The sequence below is a fragment of the Salminus brasiliensis genome, chromosome 1, assembly GCF_030463535.1.
Source record: "Salminus brasiliensis chromosome 1, fSalBra1.hap2, whole genome shotgun sequence".
In the NCBI taxonomy this organism is placed as follows: domain Eukaryota; kingdom Metazoa; phylum Chordata; class Actinopteri; order Characiformes; family Bryconidae; genus Salminus; species Salminus brasiliensis.
The window spans coordinates 24,248,905-24,273,333 of NC_132878.1; the positions used below are offsets into that span (position 1 = coordinate 24,248,905).

The 24,429-nt window shown below is 39.7% G+C and overlaps 2 protein-coding genes and 5 non-coding genes across 11 annotated transcripts in view; 1 reads left to right on the top strand and 6 right to left on the bottom strand.

The window, feature by feature from the left end:
* Window positions 1-743, bottom strand: part of lrch2 (leucine-rich repeats and calponin homology (CH) domain containing 2) — a 68,439-nt gene extending 67,696 nt beyond the window's left edge. For 3 of the 4 annotated variants that reach the window (XM_072675191.1, XM_072675173.1, XM_072675166.1), the window contains exon 1: window positions 420-743. In XM_072675191.1, the coding sequence (XP_072531292.1) occupies window positions 420-660 (241 nt within the window). In that variant the 5' untranslated portion in view covers window positions 661-743. The remainder of the gene's footprint in view (window positions 1-419) is intronic. The other variant, XM_072675182.1, reaches the window with a different exon arrangement.
* LOC140551670 (uncharacterized) lies at window positions 455-15,789 on the top strand. Of its 2 annotated transcripts, XM_072675212.1 has the most exons (11): window positions 455-896; window positions 4,320-4,436; window positions 5,610-5,931; window positions 11,518-11,676; window positions 11,898-12,004; window positions 12,583-12,671; window positions 13,082-13,151; window positions 13,537-13,589; window positions 13,730-13,804; window positions 13,909-14,023; window positions 14,923-15,789. In XM_072675212.1, exons 3-11 carry the CDS (start codon window positions 5,844-5,846, stop codon window positions 15,244-15,246), a joined length of 1,080 nt encoding a protein of 359 aa, XP_072531313.1. In that variant the 5' UTR covers window positions 455-896; window positions 4,320-4,436; window positions 5,610-5,843; the 3' UTR covers window positions 15,247-15,789. The 2 variants fall into 2 exon arrangements, with proteins under 2 accessions (XP_072531313.1, XP_072531303.1); XM_072675202.1 differs by lacking the exons at window positions 455-896; window positions 4,320-4,436 and having other exon boundaries at window positions 5,383-5,931.
* A 3,846-nt stretch (window positions 15,790-19,635) lies between these two features.
* trnar-ucu (transfer RNA arginine (anticodon UCU)) lies at window positions 19,636-19,725 on the bottom strand. The gene is given in 2 exon segments: window positions 19,636-19,671; window positions 19,689-19,725. It is a non-coding gene; the product is annotated as a tRNA-Arg (tRNA).
* Window positions 19,726-20,132: 407 nt separating this feature from the next.
* On the bottom strand, window positions 20,133-20,206 carry trnat-agu (transfer RNA threonine (anticodon AGU)). The gene has a single exon. It is a non-coding gene; the product is annotated as a tRNA-Thr (tRNA).
* Window positions 20,207-21,263: 1,057 nt separating this feature from the next.
* On the bottom strand, window positions 21,264-21,353 carry trnar-ucu (transfer RNA arginine (anticodon UCU)). The gene is given in 2 exon segments: window positions 21,264-21,299; window positions 21,317-21,353. It is a non-coding gene; the product is annotated as a tRNA-Arg (tRNA).
* A 407-nt stretch (window positions 21,354-21,760) lies between these two features.
* trnat-agu (transfer RNA threonine (anticodon AGU)) lies at window positions 21,761-21,834 on the bottom strand. Its single transcript has one exon. It is a non-coding gene; the product is annotated as a tRNA-Thr (tRNA).
* A 1,554-nt stretch (window positions 21,835-23,388) lies between these two features.
* On the bottom strand, window positions 23,389-23,462 carry trnat-agu (transfer RNA threonine (anticodon AGU)). Its single transcript has one exon. It is a non-coding gene; the product is annotated as a tRNA-Thr (tRNA).
* Window positions 23,463-24,429: the final 967 nt, after the last annotated feature.

The following is a 24,429-nucleotide window of genomic DNA, read 5'->3' on the forward strand; positions in this document are numbered from 1 at the left end:
GTGCGTTAGGTCTTCTGCCACAGAGCGAGTCATTAGAAATTAAGACTGCTCGCTCTACTGAAGCCTACATTTCCAAATGTCCAATCACTACACCAGTATCAACGCAGGATCACGCCACACTTAAAAGTAGTCACATGCACGCGGTAAAAAAAATAAATAAATAAGAGCAAATAGCCGTAGTATTCTTGTTTTCCACCTATTTGAACCCAGCACGCGCGCTATTCTGACAAACGAAAGGATGCACAGCAGCTAGCAAGAAGAAACACAAGACCCTCTTTACAACGTTGATCTTTCACACAAACGGCACGTCCCTGCAGCGCGCAGACAAACCCGTACGCGGTGTGTGTTTCTTTATTTCATTTCGGTCTCGTGCACCAGCCTCAACGGAAATGAGAAGAACCGGGGTCAGTAGGACCCACCTGCCTGTGTAGTATCCGTCAGGTCGTAGCTAAGCCCAGGATACTCGCGCAGCTTCCTGCCGCTGATGTTGAGGATGCCCGAGCAGACGGCGTCCTCCAGCGCGCGCTCCAGGCTCCGCGCCGTGTGCAGCGGCTGCTGGTGCTGGAGCACGCCCGGGTTCCACTGAGGCACGCTTGGGTAGGGCTGGCCCTGCAGCGCCGCCACGGCACCCGCTCCGCCTTGACTCGCCGCCATTTTCATAAAAAAGTGGATGTGTGCGCGCGGACAATAATAACAAGGGCTCCGTCGGCGCTCCGCCCATGCGCAGAGAGGAAGGAGCGCGCGGCGAGACGGTGGAGGGGAAGAGCCAGGGGTATTGGGGCGGAGGGACGGATGGAAGGGGAAGGTACTCGCATAAACCAAGAGGATTTTGCATTTATTGTGCACTGTCGAGCATGCAATACCGTGCATCCTCCTCTAGTGACATGCATAGGCAGGTACTGTGGGCTACGTTTATTTGCATGTTTGTGGTGCACGATTATGCATTTGGGGCCATGCAGCATCCTTTAGTACAGCATAGTATAGCATGGCCAAGGCTTATATCAGCCCTTCATTACTTAACCGAGTATTCCAAAATGATCATCTTTACAAAACATATCTATAGGAGATTATAGGACTGCTGTGGTGCAGTTTAAGGGTGTAACCATACACATATTGTCTCATCCAATACAATGTAATTTGAAAACGTTATTTCCTGTAAAAAGTGCATTGACTCTCTGAATGGTATATACCACACACGCTAAACTGGGAAAATATATAGCTAATAGGTCTCGCATATTTTTTCAGTGCCAGCTATACCAGCCTTCTTATAAATAATGCCAAAAATGGCAGCCCCTGGAATTCATATGTGAAAAAGCCCAGTCATTTAAGCCAATGTGCAGCCCTAGCCCAAGCCCCGCCCACACTACTCTGATCTACCTGTTTTTTTATACAGGACGGTATAAACGAGAGACTTTTGGAGAGGATCGACGTTTCCCCCCATTATCAGTAATCTAATCCTTATGCTCCTAGTGCTTAGTAATGCCTGTAACACTTATAACACAATAAACTATATTTTACATCTATAATATTCTTGTATGTCTGTTAGTAATTTATACTATGTGTAGCTATATTCTCCTGTAGTCAACTACACTCTTACAGATAATGGCAATAGTTCTTTATAAAACAATGACAACTCAAGAAACCCTGAATGTTTAGAGGGTCCTTTGCCTAGTTGTGATGAAATCTCTGGGCTTCCACTACTGTTATGAGCCACAGAACCCATTTCCAGTACTAGCTAGCTAGCTATATAAAATATATATATTTAAAAACTGCCATATAAAACACTGTCTGTTGTTTATTTTCTACAGATGGTTATCATTTGAGCCCAAACCACCCCCAGATAATTTAGGCCCATCGTGAAACTGTGTATCTTCACTTGATATCATCGAGTGCACTGTTCAAAACCTCTGCTCATAAATCTGTGGACACAGCAAACTTTAAAAGGACAACAACAAATGCTATGGCTAGGTGCGCTGTCACTGAGGCTATATCCTGCTCCCTATGCAGTGTACGAGCTAGCTATGTCTAAGTTACAGGCTATGTCTAGGCTATGTCTAAAGTACAGGTTTCAGCACTGCACTAAATTGCAAGTATGGAGTTGTGCAGCTTGTGACTGAATCCCAAAATGAAGGATTCCTGTTAGATATATGCTAATGCACTACTGAGAAGCAGAGGTCATGTGACATCCTACATAGATAACGTTAAGAATGAGCCTTTGGGTCTATGGAAGCTAGCTAGCTAGCTGTTAGCAAGCAAATACTGACGTTTATTAAATACTTACCGAGTGCTTTATCCGAATTTGCTTGTAACTCAGCTTCACACACCTAAAACAAAAAAACTATTATCGTCTGCGTTAGCTAGCTAACTGTTATCTAGACGTTTTGTTGGACTGCTGTTTAGCGTTAGCAAAGTTGGCATGTCTAGCTAGCTGAATTCATAATACAAATTCGGCTGAGATTTGCCTAATTACCTAAGCTTAATGAAGCTTTTTAATTCTTATAATATATATATATATATATATATATATATAGCTAAACAAGTATTAACGTGTCTTCTACTGGATTTATCCACAGACTAACAACAGTAACTCTGACTTCGTCACCTGTAGCGGTTCAGATAACGGCTGCAACCGTTGGGTTTCCGTTGGATTTTAAATTTTAAACCAATGTTCCAGTGCGCGCGCGGGTCGCAGCAGAGTTCAGTATCTACCGATGCACTGAATACTAGAACCGATTCTCCGAATCCATCAATTTGAGAGAATTGCCGGGTGGCTCCAAAGACTCGATTCCAGACGCTGTTGGTTTGTCTTTCCACATCACACTCTTTACTAGACTGCATGCTATTTTAGTTTGAACCCCCCCCCCCCCATTACATACATCCTGTGCTCCTCCTTACCCTTTTTGTTTCTCCCTACTTTCTCTTTTCATTTACATTACATTTACATTTATGGCATTTAGCAGACGTACAAGGTTATTCATATCACAAAGGTGGGCCAATGTAGTGTTAAGAGTCTGGCCCAAGGACTCTTATTGGTGTAGCGCAGCATAGTCACTCAGACTGGAAATCGAACCCTAGTCTCCCACATGGTGTTGTAACTCAGTGGCAGGTAGTGGTGTTATCTGTTGCGCCACACCAACCTTCTGGCTCTTTCACATGTGTCAGGATACCTGGATCCAACTGTTCCACCCTGGTACCGTCTGACCTGACTCTTCACTACCCTCCTGCCCGCTGTGCTGCTCTCGGGCCTGTGATTATGCCTGTGACTGTTTATCTGCATGGACTTTATCATCTCACTCACATTTTCATCTTTTGTGGCTTGACGGCACCTTTACTATTTTTCTCTTAATTCAGTTTAGTTTTATTGTTGCTTTTATTCCTGTTTTGTTTATTATTGGGATTATCCGGTGTCGACCAGAGGAGGATGGGTTCTCCTTTTGAGTCTTGGTTCCTCTCAAGGTTTCTTCCTCTTGACCTGGGGGAGTTTTTCCTTGCCACTGTTACCACTAGCTTGCTCAAAAGAGGCTCAAACCCGAGTCTCTGTAAAGCTGCTTTGTGACAACATTCGTTGTGAAAAGCCTAAATAAATAAATCTGAATTGAATTGAATTGACTGAATGTAGTCAAAGTACACAAAGTTAACAAGTCTTGTTTCATTCATGCTGTATTGTGTACTTAGTAATTTATTCTCCTGCAAAAAAATGTATACTATTACTTTTAAATGTATAATACTTATAAATTTATAATACTACTATAATGTATAATACCTATAAATGTATAATACTACTATAATGTATAATACTTATAAATGTATAATACTACTATAATGTATAATACTTATAAATGTATAATACTACTTTTTTGGAATCAAAACAATTAAGCTGATCAAGCTCTCTAGGTGGCTCTTTTTGGCTGATTAGACCAGTTGCTTGCAGGGATGTGTTTGATGATGAAGCTTAGCTAGACAGAGGTTAAGAAGACACTTATGTGTTAGATCAGGGGCCTTCGTTCCTGGTCCTGGAGGGTCAGAGTACAACAGAGTTTGGTCCCCTATTCAGTCAAACCTGCTAAATCTGTCAATTAACAGATTAACTGAAGCAGGTGTGTTTAAACAGGGAATCTCACTTAACTGTGCTGACACTAGCCCCCCAGGCTAGTTTTTAAGGGGTTAGATGTGTGGAGACAAAATTAAACATTCAGAAATAGTGCCCCCCAGCATAAATAACAGAAACTGAACCAATGTAGTATAATTTAGGCTAAAGAATTAGTGAAGCCTAACAGTATCGCTCTTGTTCGTCTTTATTCCATCGTATGTGGTCACAGGTTTTGCATGTGCAGCCAGTGCGCCAGAGAGCAGACATCAGCTGAAGACCCGAGCAGGGTCAGGTGAAGGCCAGAAGAGTGTCCAGACCCACTGGAGCCCCCTGCTGTCAGCAGCAAGTATTGAAACTCCTTTGTAGAAATGTCTTTAACAAAATCATATAGTAATATGCTGAATATCCTGGGATTACTCAATAAGCAAACACAAACTAACATACTAACTCTTTTCTGAATTCAAAATACACCATGTCACAATCTTAGAAAGGGAAGTATGTCTGTTTCTTTATAATCAACAGCAAATACATCTATAATGATGAACAAATAAAGCAACTTATCGTAACAGAGAAGTCAATATTCAGATAAGGTCTGCGCCCAAGGTCCTTTCCTGCCTGCTTCCACGCGAACCCACAGACTAGTTGTCTGCAGCAAAATATTTAGTAAGGTCATAATCAGGTTACAGCTACAGATCAGGCAAAATCAAGAAAGAGTCAGCAGGTAAGGAAGCTTTATTCAACCATTCAGACTCAGGTCTAGGATACTGGATCTTTTTTTTTTGTCTTCCTAATGTTTTGCTTATATGCCTGCTTAAAGCACACTGACATTTAGTAGCTAAATGGAAAGTGGTGAATAAATGAAGATGTTTTATTGTCTTTTTTTGTTTGTTTGTTTAAAATATACATATATACATGGTGCAAGTAGCAAGAAAATGTCCAATTATTGAGGTACTCACTTTTAAAAATTTGAGAACTTTAAAACAGTAATAAATGTATTGAAATAAACTGTATTTGTGTATTTGATTACATATTAAGTTAAAAATAAAATGCATCATTAACAAATTTGCATCATTAACATCATGGCCCATGGCATCTATTACCACTGCTGTAGAGAACAAATTGTGGACTGTTTTTCTACAGAGAAACATTTTACATCAAACCAATCTTGCTTTTTACAACTCTACATATTGAAATATGTATAGTTTATATATTTTTTTATTTGTCTTTATATTTCAACACGTCGTCAAAATATTATATATATATATATATATATATATATATAATATTTTATACTATCGTATTACAATATATTATTATTATTATTATATATTTTGAAGACGTGTTGAAATGCCCCCTTTAAGTGGTCCGAAAACCCCTCTTTTCGTATCGACGCTAGAGGGCGCCGGTCTGCACGGCCCCTCCCCTGGGCTCCACAGCCCTCTCTTGAAAAGTCGCTCGTTGGAGCTGGGCTATTTTGAGCCGCTGTCACGTTGGTCGGTTAATTCCTGTCACTCTGTAGGCAGGGCTCCTTCTCCACAGCCGCTCCATTACTTCAGCGTACCACGAAGATCTGCTCGCCCGAAACCGACTCAGCCGTTTACCACGACCAGCTTCAGAAACCGCTGCTGCAGCCTTTTGTGGGTGGAGGAATAAACCAAGACTAGACGGAGTTATCGGAGAGTTTGGAGAGTTTGGAGCAGCCGGCCAGTCCAGTGCAGTCCAGTCGTCTGCGGCAGGGATAACAAACATTAACATGGGGGACGACCAAGTGACCACGGAGATCTCAGAGCCGATGGAGGAATCTCAGTCCAGCGGAGCCGACAAGATCGACATGTCGTTGGGTTAGTGAGCCGATTATTGTTAAGAGCCGCACTCAGCCCGTGTTTGCTGACAGACCCGTGGTGACTGAAAGTGTAGCTCTGAAAGGGGAGCTCTTCGGCTTCCGTATGTGTGTGTGGAAGTTGGGAGTTGTGTGCACATGCTTAGTGCGTTAGTCAGCTGTCATAGCTTTCAGCTGTTGCTCTGTGTCCTAATCGAGCAAAAGCACATGCTATACCATACACACTACACTACACTCAGTGTACACTCACAAATCTGCTATTAATAGAGCTCTACTGATCAGACAACAGGCCAACTTTACAGGAGGAAAGTCTTTACAGGTGGAAACTGATTTAATTCCAGGTCATTTTTGAGCATTTCTACAGATCCATTCACAGCTGTTAGCTATTGTGTGTCGCTATATGTTTATTGTAATACTGTATAAGCACAGCATAGAGCTGGGCAATATGTCAATATTTTATTGTATCGTTATAAATGTTCTTATCGTGATACACAATATACTTTTTTAAGCATATCGAGGATATGACCAGTGCTAAAATAACTGATCAGTTGCATGTTTCATTACAAACAGTGTACTAAGTCTGCTTTAACTGAATACAGTGCAGCACATTTCAGTAAAAATCACTGTACTAAATATGGGAGAGTGTTCGGATGGTAGTTTTTAAAAATCTCATCATTACTGATGCATTTTGTCTGTCGCCTCACGTCTATCCTGATGAACACCATGTATTGTGAAAATATCATTAAATATCGTGATACGATATTTTTACCATATCGCCCCAGCCCTATCTCAGCACCATTAGTAGTGCATTCTTTACATTTTCATTCATTAAAAACTGTATACTACCACCTTGCTAACTGAGCTTTTAAAAAGAACACACCTCTGCTCCATTCAGTACTATATGAAGTATTCACTATTACATTCTGCATTAGTACTGCCATGTGCTGAGGATTTTGCACCCCTGGTGAACTAGACTATATATGATGGAAGCACTAACATAGTAGTAATGGTAGTAAGGAAAGTAGTACCCTAATGAGGCCAAGAAGGTTAGAACTACCACTATGGTTAGATGCCTAATAGGAGTTGGCTTAAAGGTTAATTATGAAGACCAGTAGTGTCCTGTAGGTCACCTTTAGATCTCATTTGACGATCATCAAACACACCTAGAATCAGCAAGAGGTCAAATGTTGAACCATTCAGATTCTTTACACTGTGATGTGAACTACCAGACGCCTTTGTGAGACAGGTGGGTTTAGACACCCCCTGTTCAAAAGGTTTGTTGATTACATGTGAACAAAAGCTGTACAGGATACAAAGATATATGTGGCAGTTTATCCTAATTTTCAGTTATTTGATGAACTTAACATTTTGGGGACAAATAAGACAAATTAACAATATTTTAAATGAAGCAAATTAGTGTTTAAAACTGTTCTCTGTACACGATGAACTCATTTACACTCCGAAAATAAACAGAACATGGAATTTAACCTAGGGTGCACACACCTTTGCAGGGGACAGTACTAATGACTGATTTAATAAATGTAATTTGTACTTCTAATAAATGTATTAAGGAATAATGCACGACTAAAGAATGCCACTAATAGTGCTGTGCTGTTTACTATGAGTATGCACATACTGCCATACTAAATAGTGTGTTAAAATAGTGCCGTGTCATTAGAGGTACATTTATTAGTAAAGTATGTATTGTGTGTATACTGTGTGGTTTTGGGCACAGAGGCCTTGTCCGTGTTTATCACACCAACAGGACCATTCCTCCCATTTCCACAACTTGTCATTTATACTGTGCATTTGAATGCAACACTGGCATTCTGGAGGTCTGGCGAGTTCCTCCTTGAGTGTGAGAAGCAGCACCTAATAAAACAAAGGTGTTCCCAGGACTGATGTGCTTTTTAACATCTGTTAAATTATGGCAGACACCTGTTGTAGTTCAGATGTTACAAAAAGTGTTTGCCAGGTGTGATTTTTTTTTAGTGGGGTGTTACTTAGTCCTGACTTTTAAACAGGCCACACTGATGATTTATGCCGTTTTTATGTTTTGATTTTATGTGAAAATGGTCTTTTTCTACAGCTACTGAGCTGCACTGAAATCCAGGATAGATTAATTTTGCTTTCTCATGCATTGTTCTTTAAATCCTGATCTTTAAATCCCATGATATGATAAGAAAAGCACATTGCGATGTTGTATCTCTTGACAGTATAATAAAATATTGCTATATTGTCCACCCCTAATCACCCTTATTCACTGCTCCTGAGAGGTTCAGTGACAGTACCTACCGGAATACAGGCTTCCAGTGTGCTGCGTTCATTTGGAGTTACACCACACCTGCTGTTTTAAATATGGCTCTTTATCTACCCTTATTTGACAACCACACCCATGGAAAGCATTTCTGGTATCAGTGTGCTTACATTGAGTTCCTCATGAAGAATACATTTTTGTAGCTTTTCATATGCAGACAATATTTAGTGATGTTCACTAGAAGTGTGTATTATTGTGAAAAACAGTTGTTAACAGGGAAGGCTTTGTGCTGAGCAAGACACTATGCCGTTCCTGAATGCTTTCCTGCTAACATTGTGAAAAAGATTAGTGCTTTAGAGCTTTATAGGTCCACAGTTCAACTCCATGGATGCAAATTATGATTGTCCGAGAATAATACGTTATACAGAGTTGGACACCATATAAGCAAGTCTTCACAGTTTGAAGTGCGAGATGATTGAGAAATGCGGTTTAAACAGGTAATTTGGTAGATATTAACTTACAGGGTTTACTATCTCAGTACTGATGTTTGATGGCAATGCTTGAGGTGCTAGTAATGCTTTGAACTTTAAACAAAATTACACTGGATGGATATCTGTGTTCTTAAAGCACAGTGTGGTAGGTGGGTGTCAGTTCACCTGACCCTTAGTGATTTTGCCTTGCGATACATCACCAACAGCACGGTTGTCCCTACATGCAGCACTGTACAACAGTTTTAGGCACCAAAGTTTTAAGAAGCTACATATTTGGGCAGTAAGCATTTATTTACTTAGTTAAACACTAATATTAGAATAAATACGAAAAGCTTTTATACAAAAAGTAGTGGTTTTCTCCAAAGCTCTCCGCACGGTATAATTTACTAGTATAATTTACAGTTTATCATTCAACACCTGGTTTGGTAAATCCGTGCCTAATGATGTTAAACCAGGTAGGAAGCATCCAGGAGAAACCTGGAAACGTTGTTCTCCAAACCAAATCACAGGATCTCAACTACTTTATTCAATATTAGAAATTTGTATTACTTTTTACTGAATCTATGTTTACTTGCATCTGTTATAATTTATGGGATCTGGAGTTGATGTATTAATTTAAATTGGGTGATTAAAACCTCTGAAAAGTATATGTGTGTGTGTGTGTGTGTGTGTGTGTGTGTATATATATATATATATATATATATATATATATATATATATATATATATTTATATATTTATATATTTATATATTTATTTATTATTTTTTATTATTTTTTTTTCCCCTAGGGTCCATTAATGATATTTGTGTGGTTTCATGCGGCATTTTTTTTTCTATTAATTTTCTGTTTTCCAATTTTTCATATCTCTTATGATTAAAAGGCTGTTTTTGTTGCTGTTACTGATGTATTTATGTATGTATGTACTAAACATGCTGTTTTTGCTGCATAGTTTCTTTATTTGGACAGTTTGGACTGCGGAGTAAATTGTTTGCATGATGGGGTCTTTTTAACCAACCCAGTTATTAGACAGTATGCCATTTAGACTTACAACAGGAGGTCTCAGAAGGTGTCATCTATTGTTATTCAAAATAGGCTTTCTGGAGAGCTCTGTAAGTTGGGAGGACACCTCCCAGCTCCTTGTCAATATCCAATCAACATTCATTGTCTGGGTTGACTAGGGGTGAATTGTGGCCTTACAAGGCTCCTAGACACCAGCATCTTTAGGGGCTGTGGTTTTGAGATCATAGTAGTACATAGTCAGAAGATTATTATCTATCACATATACCATATGTATTCCATTAGCTTCATTCTCTTAGTGTATTATATCCAGACTAACATACTAATAGACTCAGGCACTTAATCATAACACTAAAGGATGGACCTTTAGGAAACTAAAGGAGCTGCAACTGGTTTCGATCACAGAGGAGGTGTATAAAAATGTGAAGGGACCACAAATCAGTTACTCCCCTCCACTCGAAGCGGAACAAACTAGCTACTCCTCCGGTCCTAAGTGTAGGCCTTATCTGTTTTCCCTGTGCTGGCCACAGTGAGTTATTGTTCAAGTGACCTCGAAGCATACCAACTTGTTTGGGTATCTCTAGTTGTGAGGGGCTTCTAAAAAACATATTTGAGCTTCCTCTTCATTAATTATGCACATATGTTAACGCCCTTTTGTTTATTCATATCACAATTAGGTGTAACCAATGCGTTGTAACTTATTTGTCTTCTGTGAACCAATGGAAGGTAACAGCACCCCATTGGGGAGATATATAACCTTTTGTATCTTGGTGAACCTTCGGAGATCTCTGGGTATTTGCCGGGAACTTTTGCCCGGCCAAAAGCTTTTCAATAAATATATTGCTTTGGAGCATTAATTGTGACTCTGTGATTTTATCGATTTCTGCTTATTTAGAACATTTCCACCTCAGGGCCTCCACACGCAGACAATAATGCAAAGAAGAGAAACAAACTTTATGAGCATTTTAAACGGTGTAGGAAAAAATATAACATAAACAAACCAAGATAAATTCTAAATTAATGTGCAGTTGATTGAGCACAGGTAAATTCATGCACTTGTGGTGGAAAAGATACACATCTGAGTCGTAATCACAGTGAGTAGCAAGCTTTATTGAGACAAAAGGTCTGCGTTATACTCGGCAACAGGCATATTCACACACACCACTGTGATCAAAACCAGTTGCAGCTCCTTTAGTTTCCTCCTTTTTAAGATTTATTCTACATATGGTTATAGAACTTGTGCAAGCATTGATGCATAGCCAGAACATTCTGTTCACACCAAAGAAGAGAAAAGAACATACAGTAACGATGTGCTATCATCCTTGCCTAGGCGTCTTCCTGTCTCTTGTCCTGTCTTTTGCAGACTTGCACACAGCTCATTCTAAAGTACAGATATGGTTACATTTTGCGTCCTCATGGATTAAATATTGGAGGTGATTATACTTTCTCACATACCTTGATTAAGAATCACCAAATTGGCCTCCACAACTTTGGTGCTTATTTAACTTATGTAAATGTTTACAAATTTAAGAGATTCTTTTGTCTAATGAGGTGGGTTTTGAGACGTATGCATTAAATGTTCACTATTACAATAGATATCTGTAGTTCATTTATTTTACTGCATTTAACAGAAATAAATATATTAACATATTTTTCTGTAAAGCTGATACAGGTGTGTTTAGTCCCAACTCATATATTTTTAATGTGTCTGTGTCAGTTTCGGCAGTCAGTTATTAGCATCTGCCCAGGATTCCCACATTGGCGCATCATTATTTATTTTATACAGGTGACTAATCATTTCTTTTTTTCTCTCCTTTTCAGATGACATCATCAAGTTGAATAAAAAAGAGCAGCAAGCAAATAGAGCCGCTATCAGGGCAAGAAACAAACGAGCTGCAAACAAGAATAGCGTCCTGAAGAAGCTGAACCAGACTCCACAGACACGGAGAGGCCTCAGACGAGGAGCTCTGCAGTACCAGGGTAACAGCAGTTAGCAACGGCCATCTGGCTGTCTTTCTGTGCATCCATCCATGCTTCTATCGCTCTCTCCATCTGTCCATCCTTGCATCACTTTACTGTAGTATCTCCAGTATGCCCTCTATCTACCATTCTAGCCCCCCTCTCCTTTTCAAGCTTTGATTAATTGAGTCTGTCTCTGCTACTGAACGGAGAATCATTAATGGCTTTGGTTTGTGTTGTAGGCCCCATCAGGTCACGCGGGCTGAACAGAGCCAGAGGTCTAGGCAGGAGAGGGTCACTGAGGGGGACCGGCCGGAGTCCTCTAAACCGAGCCTCTTCAAATACTGCGGTCAGTGTCAAAGAAATTAGACGGTTAAGAAACTTGCTCTTCATGTGATGAAATATCTGTGAAAGCCACTGAGGGCAAAACCAAAAAGCAAAGCCAGCAGTGTGGCAGCAAATCCAAAACCAAACTAGAATCATGCTGGCAAATGTGGAAGCTTAACAGCAAGTCCAGAAACCAAGCAGCAGATCCAGATATGTGATAGCAAATCCAGATATGTGATAGCAAATCCAGATATGTGATAGCAAATTCAGAAATGCGACAGCAAATTTGAAAATTAAACTGCAAATGCAGAAAATGCTACAGCTGATGTAGTTTTTGTTTTTTGTATTTGCTGTTTTTATTTTTTACGTAATCATTTTGCACTTTTGGAGTTATTTCTTCAGTTCAGTTTTAAATGTACTAATGATTTTTTTTTTAATGATTTTTTTTAATTGTCAGGTGTAAAAACAACTGGTTTAGTTGTTTACTGATGTTTTGTTGCACTGATGAATATTTTCTATTTACTTTAGTAGCACTTTAAAATACAGAAATTACAGTATGAGGCCAGGTTGGATTTGAGGATGTTTCTGTTCCTCTTTTAGAGAGAAGAGCTGCTGAGTCAAAGCACAGTGCCACAGCGAGGCACATTCCGAGGAAGAGGGAGAGGGAGAGGAAGAGGAGGACTGAACAGGTACAAAGCCTGTCTGTCTTAAATATGGACCTTATAATAGTGTCAAGCTGGGATGAAAATTCTGAAATAACAGTCTTTTGTGAAACAACAAAGACAGTTTAGATAAATTCTTACATCTTATCTTACATCTTTTTTAATTTATCCCCTACCCTATTTATTGTTTAGTGTCATTTTTCCTTTAGTTTAAGACTGTGTTCTGTGTTTTTTGTTACTTGTCATACGTGTTGCTCTCACCAAGACAAATTCCTTGTATGTGCAACATACTTGGTGAAATAAAGAGATTCTGATTCTGATTCTGACATAGCGTAAATATCTACATTTTATATAAAGACCTCACTGACACAAACATTCTGGAATTGGCATGAAAAACGCAATGAAGTTAAGGCTTTGTGCTGTTGATTGTGTTGTAGGAGTGCTTTTTCAGCGAGCAGTCCGAGAATTCCCCAGAGAGGTGGCAGGCCGTTCACATTAGACAGAGGAGTAAGTTGTTTCATTCATGTTTATTTGTTTCATTTTAACAGTTGTTGCTGTTCAACTTTTTGAATTTTTACATCGAGAGTATTCAACTGTTATATTTAAATTCTTTTAGAATTGTATAATTTACATTACTTTTATAATTAACATTCATTTAAAAATGTACATTACTTTTATGATTATATTATTTAAATTCATTTAATATTTTTATACTGTCATTTACATTGTAGTAAAATGTAAAAAAAATGAATTTTATATTGTTGGGTATAAAAACAGGAATACAAAATATTAGTTATATATATAGTTATATTCAGCTAATGTGTGAGAAGAGTTTATTACCTGTAATATTCTTACACGATTAATTTGCATTTATTTTCCTTTTTGTCTGTAGTTTTCAGCCACAAGAGGAACTGGCAAATTGGAAAGGTATCAGAAAATAAGAAGGTATGTTTTTATTTGGAATAAAAATGTATTATTAGAAATAGTTTGGTTTTATGTTAAATTGTGAGTTGTTTTTTATTTCATATAACTATCTCTCTGTCCATCTGTCTATCTCTCTCTCTCTCTCTCTCTCTCTCAAATAGTCAACCAGCACCATCTTCTTCAGGAACAACACTGACTGTATCACTACCCAATGCAAAATCTGCAACTGAAACTCAGTGAGCATTACCATATTTTTACATTAACTTAACTTCACAGTCACTTCTCAGATTTGCCACAGCGTTGTCAGGAAAAAAAACATGTTTCTCTCTCTCACTGTCAGGGTGAGGCCTAGGCGGGGAGGTGTACTGCTAAGGGGCAGTTCATCTGAAGCAGCGGGTGGCCCTTCGCCCAAAGGCATTCAACTCCGCTTTAATTACAAAGCCACCACCAACCAGGTGAGTGCCCGCACCTATTAACACCAACTAGCTTGCCTTGCACAACCACCTCCAACCCGATTGGCCTGTCCAGTGGATGTGAGATCCAGTAGGGCAGGTTCAGAGAGCCTTGAAATGGATTTGCTTACATACCACCTCTCTCAAAGTGTATATACAGTTTGTCTTGGGTTTTGACAGCTCCCCAGAGGGGGTTTTACACCAAGCAGGTTTTTTCAGTAAACTGGTTAACTGACACATTGAATGTTCAAAATAAATGTCTCGTAGGTCTTCCTTCATTAAACAGACTTGACTTTGGTCATCAGGTATGGTGTTAACTGGTGTTAACTTGTTCCTCCACACAGTTTAGGTGTAACATCATAAACTGTATAGTTATAAAGTTGCAGAGAAAACGACCCAGAGAGAGCTTAAGAGAATTTGTAGAATTTGTAGAATTAGTTCAATATCAGTCACCCATAAGAAGGGACCTGACACATTTAGTCCTGTTCACATTCTTGCTCCAACTTGGACTGGATCCTAAATATGAGTCTAAATATTAAAATTGCTATATACATACTACAAGCAGTATGGAAGTAAGTGTACTATTGAACTTAACATTAATAAACTGTAAAACTGCAAATGCCTCTTTTAAACACTTCACTGGAGTTTTTTTGTGTGTTTGTTTTATCTAGATGCACAGCAGTGTTAACATGCATGTAGCATGTGGTCCTTACCATTTTTAGAAGAAAAACTACTAAGATCCAGAGTTATGGATCCAGAGTCCCTAATATAAAGATGCCTTCAGAATGACGCATGCCTTTTATGAGGTTTATATATGCTGCTTAAAACCAGCACCTCAGCACCCCTTTCTCTTCACACTTTTTATGTGTGTTTGTTTGTTTGTTTGTTTGTTTGTTTTTCAGACTGGACTATCGCTGCATGACCGATTCACAAGCCTGAGGCTTAGAGGGCGGGGTCCGAGAACAGAGAGGGGAAGTGGGAGGGGCCGAGGACGGGGCAGAGGAAGAGGCGAGATTAGAGGGAGAGGGAGAGGAGTAGGAGTAGGAGGAGGAGGAAGGGGCATGATGAGAGGTGGGGTGACCATGACACAAGGAGGGAGAGGCAGAGCAAGAGGAGGAAGGGTATCTGGAAGAGGAGTGCGGGGAGTGCGGGGAGCACGAGGGGCACGAGGAGCGCGTGGAGCACGGGGAGCACGAGAAGCAGGTCGAATGGTCATCCTTCAGTGATTCTCACAACAGGGGTTTCTGTGAATAAACAAGTTGCTGATGCAAGGTGTAGGTTGTAGAACAGTGCCCCAAGTGGAGCACAGACAGGCAGTTTGTTCATTCTAGTTTCGTACCATCCTTATGAATTAGAAACTGAGATTGGTCTGAAAAAGCTGTCTTAAAATCACCAACATGTTATTGACTGTTGGTCAACCTCTGTGTTTTAGCCTTATTATTCAGCAGTGGAAACATGTTGAGAATTTAATGGATTTTTAAAGCTATTTATAACTTAGAAATGAATGTTTTAAAATTTTGAATGTTTCAAATACACCTCAAAGTACAATTAAGTGCCTCAAAATATATTGTAAATACATTTTTATTTGTTTACATGGTTTACATTTGGATATAACCAGTAAGACAAAGTGTTTTTTAGAGCCTTGGAAAAAATGTACATATGCTTAATTGTGTGGCATAAAGTCAGATCAACAAGCCCAATTAAAATCAATTCTTTTCAAATTGTGTTTTTTGTAATATATTAGGATGGCTGCGGTGGTGAATGAGCTAGCTGTTTCACTTGAGCTTCAAGCTGGTAACTTTGTTCAACTCAAATGAATACCAGTTGTACCTGAATTCTAATGCACCTTGCTAATCATGCTTTGCAGGTATATCACCATGGAAGTGGTAATGATGTGTCTTTAGGTGCAGAGTGCAAATACCTGAATTGAATTAGAATTAAAACAAAACACTGCAATAATTGGAATATGAAATATATGGTGGTCACGTGGGAGATGCAGAAATGGGCCAGTGTATCTGATTATTGCTTCTTTACAGGATATGTTTATATATGAGGATACCTGTATATATGAGTATTTGAATCAAACAGTGGCAAACTGATTATTAGGCATTTGGGTTAAATATATAAATAAAGAGTGAAAGAAAAACACTATAAGGACATTTTTGTTGCATTTATATTTAACATTTGAGTTAAATATAGTCTATCCAATGGAAAAGATCTAAGAACTTTTAAGTTGTTGTATGGCTAACAGAGTTTTCCTGTACTATAAAAAGACCCCCTTGATTATAGTATATTGACTAGTTTTCTATTTAATGAGGATACTTTGACAAAGTGAAAGAAAACACAACTGTAGTGGTATTTGATTTCACAACCTTTTAAGTGTTGCACACTTAAGCCAAGAGGTCTATGGTGACCTCCATCGCACTACAGAGCTTAGAAGTTGCTTGGATGCATTTTCATTGTGAGGCTATGCATCAGTTCTAAAACCCAAAAAACGACCACTAGGATTCAAACCCAGGGTCACCTGTTAACAAAACTGGCATGTCAATCAATTCAACTACAACAGCTCATGCTGGATCTGGAGTCTCAGGACAGATTAACACTAGCTGTGTTTTTTAAAGCCTTCATCTTTTTCAATAAATGCTTTTCATTGTTATGTTCTGCCACTCCTGGTAATTGCTTAAGAGGTTAGCCACTACACCCTACCTGCTCATGTCGTGGAAGACTTAATGGTAAGCAGAGAATCTGTTACGGTTACTACAGATCAATAATCAAATCAACGTCACACATAGTTACAAGTATAGAAAGCGTAAACGAGTCTAGTGACATTTTATATTGTTTTTGGAGACAACCTTTACTATTGATTGCTTTACTAATTGATGTTCTTTTTTTATATAAATATTAATAAATATTCCAGTCATACATGGTCTTATATGTTTAATCTCTAAGTCTGCTCCCTGTTTTTTCCATTTGAGCCCAGGTCCTATGAAGGTTTCTTGGACATCCCATTCCTCTGTGACTTTTAACTGTGTCACAATAACTTTCATGTGTACAGGCCTCAGAGATTGTTTAGTAGGATTGTGTTTATGTTGTTCAGGAAACTGAAATGAACCGCAAACCCAGCAGAACTGAAAATGTGGGCTCAGACTGCAAGAATTTGAATTATAGGACAGCAAGCTGAGTGATCTTTTCGTGACCTTTTCTCAATATGGCCCATGCTGCCTCTCCTACACGAGTGGAAAAAAAAGTCTTACTCATCTTACTTGCTATTTCAGACTTTAAACTCTTAATGATTGATTCAAATATGGACACTGATTGTTCCTGGAGAAGGACGCAGTGACATAAGATAAGATAAGAACCTGTTGGTGCTGATCTTATAGTTGCTGGAGCAGCCAAAGTGGAGGCTTTCAATGTCATCTTCAGACAATGCTTATAGATATATTATCTTACTCTTGCTGTGAAACATTACCCAACAAGGGCAACTAACTGTATCTTGTCTTTTTTTTGTAAAATACCTAAATTGAAACTAAAATGAGATTAGGATTAAAGACTAAATGGGTATTTTTTATTTATCGATTCATTAATATAGCTGCATGGTTTTAGAGATGTTTAACTCCCAAATGCCCTCTCACACACGCACGGCTGCTGCAATTTGGGTCTACTGGAAGCCCCCAAACCACAACATCCTAACCATAGAGGACACATGTGAGTCCCCCAGTGTCCTCATTTTTGTAAAAGAGATATATGTGTGGTTGGGGTTGGGGTTACTCTAAAAGTGTATTCTGTTACAGATTACTGATTATCTGCTAAATAAAATGCCACTGTAATGTTCTCTGATTATTTTCAGTTACATTTAGACCACTTGTCTTTTTAAAGCCATATATTGAAATAGAGAAATGTGGAGAAAAACTCACATGAAAGCATATAAACTCACATGAAAGCATCCTGTGTGTCTACACTGCTAAAAGTATAAGATCCTTAAGGAGCTTTTGGAGGTTCTTCAATTAGAAACTGGGCAGCAACCTCTAAAGGTGCTTGAGGAACATTTTTAGAGAAATTTGTCCTTGAAGCTTCTGAAACTGAAAAACTTCCAAATGCTCCTCAAGGGTCTTATACTTTTAACAGTGTACCCCAAACCACCTCATCTCCACATCAAACAAGCCTGTGTCCTCATGAAGAAAACCTCCTGTATACTAAATGATATACACCACCACTGCTGGAGCAAAAGCTTACCCCCGAAATGAGGACTTCACAGGGAGAGGAAAACAGCTCACGTGTTCAAAGTGAATGTAAAAAGATTCAAAGTAAAACATGAAATATGATTTTATTTCAATATTTGATTTCAGGTAACTTAGCTAAATGACGGTCCGTTCATCATGAAATAAACAAACAGCTTAGACCTGCATGAACTCCATGTTCGTCCAAAGTGGTCTGAACTGGTTTATGCTGGTCCTGTTCTGGTCCTGTTCTGGTCCTGTGCTGGTTCTGTGCTGGTCCTATGCTGGCCCTGTTCTGGTTCTATGCTGGTCCTGTTCTGGTCCTGTTCTGGTCCTATGCTGGTCCTGTGCTGGTCCTATGCTGGTTCTGTGCTGGTCCTGTGCTGGTCCTGTGCTGGTTCTATGCTGGTCCTGTTCTGGTTCTGTGCTGGTCCTGTGCTGGTTCTATGCTGGTCCTGTTCTGGTTCTGTGCTGGTCCTGTGCTGGTCCTGTGCTGGTCCTGTTCTGGTCCTGTTCTGGTCCTGTGCTGGTCCTGTGCTGGTTCTATGCTGGTCCTGTTCTGGTCCTGTGCTGGTTCTGTGCTGGTCCTGTGCTGGTTCTATGCTGGTCTGTTTTTTTGTTTGTTTCTAGGAAGGCAGCGTGAATCGATTAATTTTAGATAGAATACGTAATAAACTAAAAAAAACATCAAAGTGGAGGATTGAGGAAGTCTCGTTACGTCAGTGAGGAAGTAGAAGATCTAGCTTACACGTCATTGTGATTGATCGTTTAGCCACAGAAAGAAGGGTATAGACAACGCCTCGTCCAGCAGGCAGCCAATCATACAGCACCCAAGCTCGTCTACATGGATTCAGTGACGATTTTAAACGTCAAAGCTGAGCTATATTTGTAGCCCGTATTTTCACAGCTGGAAGTTATAATTCACACTGAACACTGATCTACTTTTTGCTTTTAAAAAACGAGGTTCTTTTAAATCTAGTTATCTAGTTTTTATAGGCACGCTGTGCTGGGGTGGTTTTAGGTTCTCCACCGGGGGGAGCTCCACGACGAGCATTAACTAACGACAGCGGGTTCTCACAAACACACGCTGGCTCACTCCATTACAGACACACATGGTGAGAGTAGTGATGGCTGTAATCCCTCTAGAAATCACATTTATTGTGATGGGTGTATGACCCCTAGATTACTGTACTTATTGTATATCTGCTTTCTTTCTTTTTCAGACGTTGTGTGTTGTGTAATGTCGCTGAATGAACCTGGAGCAGCGTTATTTCACTTCACTGAGTTCTTTATTTCTTTACTTCTTTACGGTGGAAAGGACAGTGAAGCCTCTTGAACTTAACTTTTTTGTTGTTGCTGCTAGAAAGGGGTTTTTCTCATCCACTGCCAAAAACACTGCGACTCTGGTGGGACTCGAACCCACAACCTTTGAATGGCCTCAACCCTGAGCCTAGAAGTCCAATGCGCTATCCATTGCGCCACAGAGCCAGTAGGAGCGAAGGGCGCATTCATGTTTCTGGGACTGAGCATGATCTCGGAACAGCCAAATTACATGGGAAGAGAGAGAGGACTGCTGAGGTTGAATCCAAGATTTGCCTGTTTATTATACAGGAACTTCAGCCAAACAAACATTAACTCCTCATAAACTCCTCGTCCTCGTTTTTCTCTACTTGTACTTTTCCGCCTAGAAATCTTACTGAACAATTTTAATACTTAGAAATAGACTCATGAGGGCACACCAATAGTGAGTGTGTGAGCCTGTCTTTATCTGTGGGAAAAGGAAGAGCGTTTTTAACATCACCTCTGTGGTGAACCAAATATATTTCAGCCCGGTGTCATTAATAGCACTACACACAGGCCAGTTTACTTTCTCTCCTGAAACACAGACCAACATAAGGCACCGCTGGGATTCGAACCCAGGATCTCCTGTTTACTAGACAGGCACTTTAACCAACTAAGCCACGGCGCCAGACATGCACTTTCACTGGAGCTCTGTGTAAGAGGATCACAGCTCTAATATTTTACTTGGCTTCATTTGAGTGTGTTTAACCAGAAAAGCAGTTAAATGTACACTTCTGCTTTTTCCCCTCAAACATTCAAACATTTTATTTATTAATATTTATTTACAGTGTTTAGCATTATTGTCTCTTTGGCTCCCATTTTTATAATAATAATATAAATAACCTTATGCTATTTTATAAAAGGTGCACTCTGGCATACTGACTATGATGAAATGTTGTCTCATTAGGTCTACCACTATACACTATTACCAACCCCAGACGCTCCAGTTGCAGCTACTAAGCAGCTTATTAAGTGAAGCCATGGACTTCTGAAGTCATGAGTCCTGCAATCAGCTTCACGTCCTTATTGAGAACTAGACCTACTATTAGTGCTGACTGTACTCTATAACAGTGCACTCTAAGCATTAAAGGGGCTGGAAATAGTACTAAGTAGTTAAAATGGTTATTTTACTCATAAGCGTAGTGGAACCTATGAAGATCCATCAACAAAAGCTTTTCTACAGATCTGAGGAACCCCTTTATCCAGGCACAGAAGCATCTGTTAAAGCAGCCTAAGGGTTATTCACACATGAACTATGTTGGTAATGTACTGGGAAACTGTAATGGGTCTTATGCAGGGAAATGACCAGGATTTGTGCTCACGTTTAACCACGACGAGCATTAACTAACAACAGCGGGTTCTCACAAACACACGCTGGCTCACTCCATTACAGACACACATGGTGAGAGTAGTGATGGCTGTAATCCCTCTAGAAATCACATTTATTGTGATGGGTGTATGACCCCTAGATTACTGTACTTATTGTATATCTGCTTTCTTTCTTTTTCAGACGTTGTGTGTTGTGTAATGTCGCTGAATGAACCTGGAGCAGCGTTATTTCACTTCACTGAGTTCTTTATTTCTTTACTTCTTTACGGTGGAAAGGACAGTGAAGCCTCTTGAACTTAACTTTTTTGTTGTTGCTGCTAGAAAGGGGTTTTTCTCATCCACTGCCAAAAACACTGCGACTCTGGTGGGACTCGAACCCACAACCTTTGAATGGCCTCAACCCTGAGCCTAGAAGTCCAATGCGCTATCCATTGCGCCACAGAGCCAGTAGGAGCAAAGGGCGCATTCATGTTTCTGGGACTGAGCATGATCTCGGAACAGCCAAATTACATGGGAAGAGAGAGAGGACTGCTGAGGTTGAATCCAAGATTTGCCTGTTTATTATACAGGAACTTCAGCCAAACAAACATTAACTCCTCATAAACTCCTCGTCCTCGTTTTTCTCTACTTGTACTTTTCCGCCTAGAAATCTTACTGAACAATTTTAATACTTAGAAATAGACTCATGAGGGCACACCAATAGTGAGTGTGTGAGCCTGTCTTTATCTGTGGGAAAAGGAAGAGCGTTTTTAACATCACCTCTGTGGTGAACCAAATATATTTCAGCCCGGTGTCATTAATAGCACTACACACAGGCCAGTTTACTTTCTCTCCTGAAACACAGACCAACATAAGGCACCGCTGGGATTCGAACCCAGGATCTCCTGTTTACTAGACAGGCGCTTTAACCAACTAAGCCACGGCGCCAGACATGCACTGTCACTGGAGCTCTGTGTAAGAGGATCACAGCTCTAATATTTTACTTGGCTTTATTTGAGTGTGTTTAACCAGAAAAGCAGTTAAATGTACACTTCTGCTTTTTCCCCTCAAACATTCAAACATTTTATTTATTATTATTTATTTACAGTGTTTAGCATTATTGTCTCTTTGGCTCCCATTTTTATAATAATAATATAAATAACCTTATGCTATTTTATAAAAGGTGCACTCTGGCATACTGACTATGATGAAATGTTGTCTCATTAGGTCTACCACTATACACTATTACCAACCCCAGACGCTCCAGTTGCAGCTACTAAGCAGCTTATTAAGTGAAGCCATGGACTTCTGAAGTCATGAGTCCTGCAATCAGCTTCACGTCCTTATTGAGAACTAGACCTACTACTAGTGCTGACTGTACTCTATAACAGTGCACTCTAAGCATTAAAGGGGCTGGAAATAGTACTAAGTAGTTAAAATGGTTATTTTACTCATAAGCGTAGTGGAACCTATGAAGATCCATCAACAAAAGCTTTTCTACAGATCTGAGGAACCCCTTTATCCAGGCACAGAAGCATCTGTTAAAGCAGCCTAAGGGTTATTCACACATGAACTATGTTGGTAATGTACTGGGAAACTGTAATGGGTCTTATGCAGGGAAATGACCAGGATTTGTGCTCACGTTTAACCACGACGAGCATTAACTAACAACAGCGGGTTCTCACAAACACACGCTGGCTCACTCCATTACAGACACACATGGTGAGAGTAGTGATGGCTGTAATCCCTCTAGAAATCACATTTATTGTGATGGGTGTATGACCCCTAGATTACTGTACTTATTGTATATCTGCTTTCTTTCTTTTTCAGACGTTGTGTGTTGTGTAATGTCGCTGAATGAACCTGGAGCAGCGTTATTTCACTTCACTGAGTTCTTTATTTCTTTACTTCTTTACGGTGGAAAGGACAGTGAAGCCTCTTGAACTTAACTTTTTTGTTGTTGCTGCTAGAAAGGGGTTTTTCTCATCCACTGCCAAAAACACTGCACCTCTGGTGGGACTCGAACCCACAACCTTTGAATGGCCTCAACCCTGAGCCTAGAAGTCCAATGCGCTATCCATTGCGCCACAGAGCCAGTAGGAGCAAAGGGCGCATTCATGTTTCTGGGACTGAGCATGATCTCGGAACAGCCAAATTACATGGGAAGAGAGAGAGGACTGCTGAGGTTGAATCCAAGATTTGCCTGTTTATTATACAGGAACTTCAGCCAAACAAACATTAACTCCTCATAAACTCCTCGTCCTCGTTTTTCTCTACTTGTACTTTTCCGCCTAGAAATCTTACTGAACAATTTTAATACTTAGAAATAGACTCATGAGGGCACACCAATAGTGAGTGTGTGAGCCTGTCTTTATCTGTGGGAAAAGGAAGAGCGTTTTTAACATCACCTCTGTGGTGAACCAAATATATTTCAGCCCGGTGTCATTAATAGCACTACACACAGGCCAGTTTACTTTCTCTCCTGAAACACAGACCAACATAAGGCACCGCTGGGATTCGAACCCAGGATCTCCTGTTTACTAGACAGGCGCTTTAACCAACTAAGCCACGGCGCCAGACATGCACTGTCACTGGAGCTCTGTGTAAGAGGATCACAGCTCTAATATTTTACTTGGCTTTATTTGAGTGTGTTTAACCAGAAAAGCAGTTAAATGTACACTTCTGCTTTTTCCCCTCAAACATTCAAACATTTTATTTATTATTATTTATTTACAGTGTTTAGCATTATTGTCTCTTTGGCTCCCATTTTTATAATAATAATATAAATAACCTTATGCTATTTTATAAAAGGTGCACTCTGGCATACTGACTATGATGAAATGTTGTCTCATTAGGTCTACCACTATACACTATTACCAACCCCAGACGCTCCAGTTGCAGCTACTAAGCAGCTTATTAAGTGAAGCCATGGACTTCTGAAGTCATGAGTCCTGCAATCAGCTTCACGTCCTTATTGAGAACTAGACCTACTACTAGTGCTGACTGTACTCTATAACAGTGCACTCTAAGCATTAAAGGGGCTGGAAATAGTACTAAGTAGTTAAAATGGTTATTTTACTCATAAGCGTAGTGGAACCTATGAAGATCCATCAACAAAAGCTTTTCTACAGATCTGAGGAACCCCTTTATCCAGGCACAGAAGCATCTGTTAAAGCAGCCTAATGGTTATTCACACATGAACTATGTTGGTAATGTACTGGGAAACTGTAATGGGTCTTATGCAGGGAAATGACCAGGATTTGTGCTCACGTTTAACCACGACGAGCATTAACTAACAACAGCGGGTTCTCACAAACACACGCTGGCTCACTCCATTACAGACACACATGGTGAGAGTAGTGATGGCTGTAATCCCTCTAGAAATCACATTTATTGTGATGGGTGTATGACCCCTAGATTACTGTACTTATTGTATATCTGCTTTCTTTCTTTTTCAGACGTTGTGTGTTGTGTAATGTCGCTGAATGAACCTGGAGCAGCGTTATTTCACTTCACTGAGTTCTTTATTTCTTTACTTCTTTA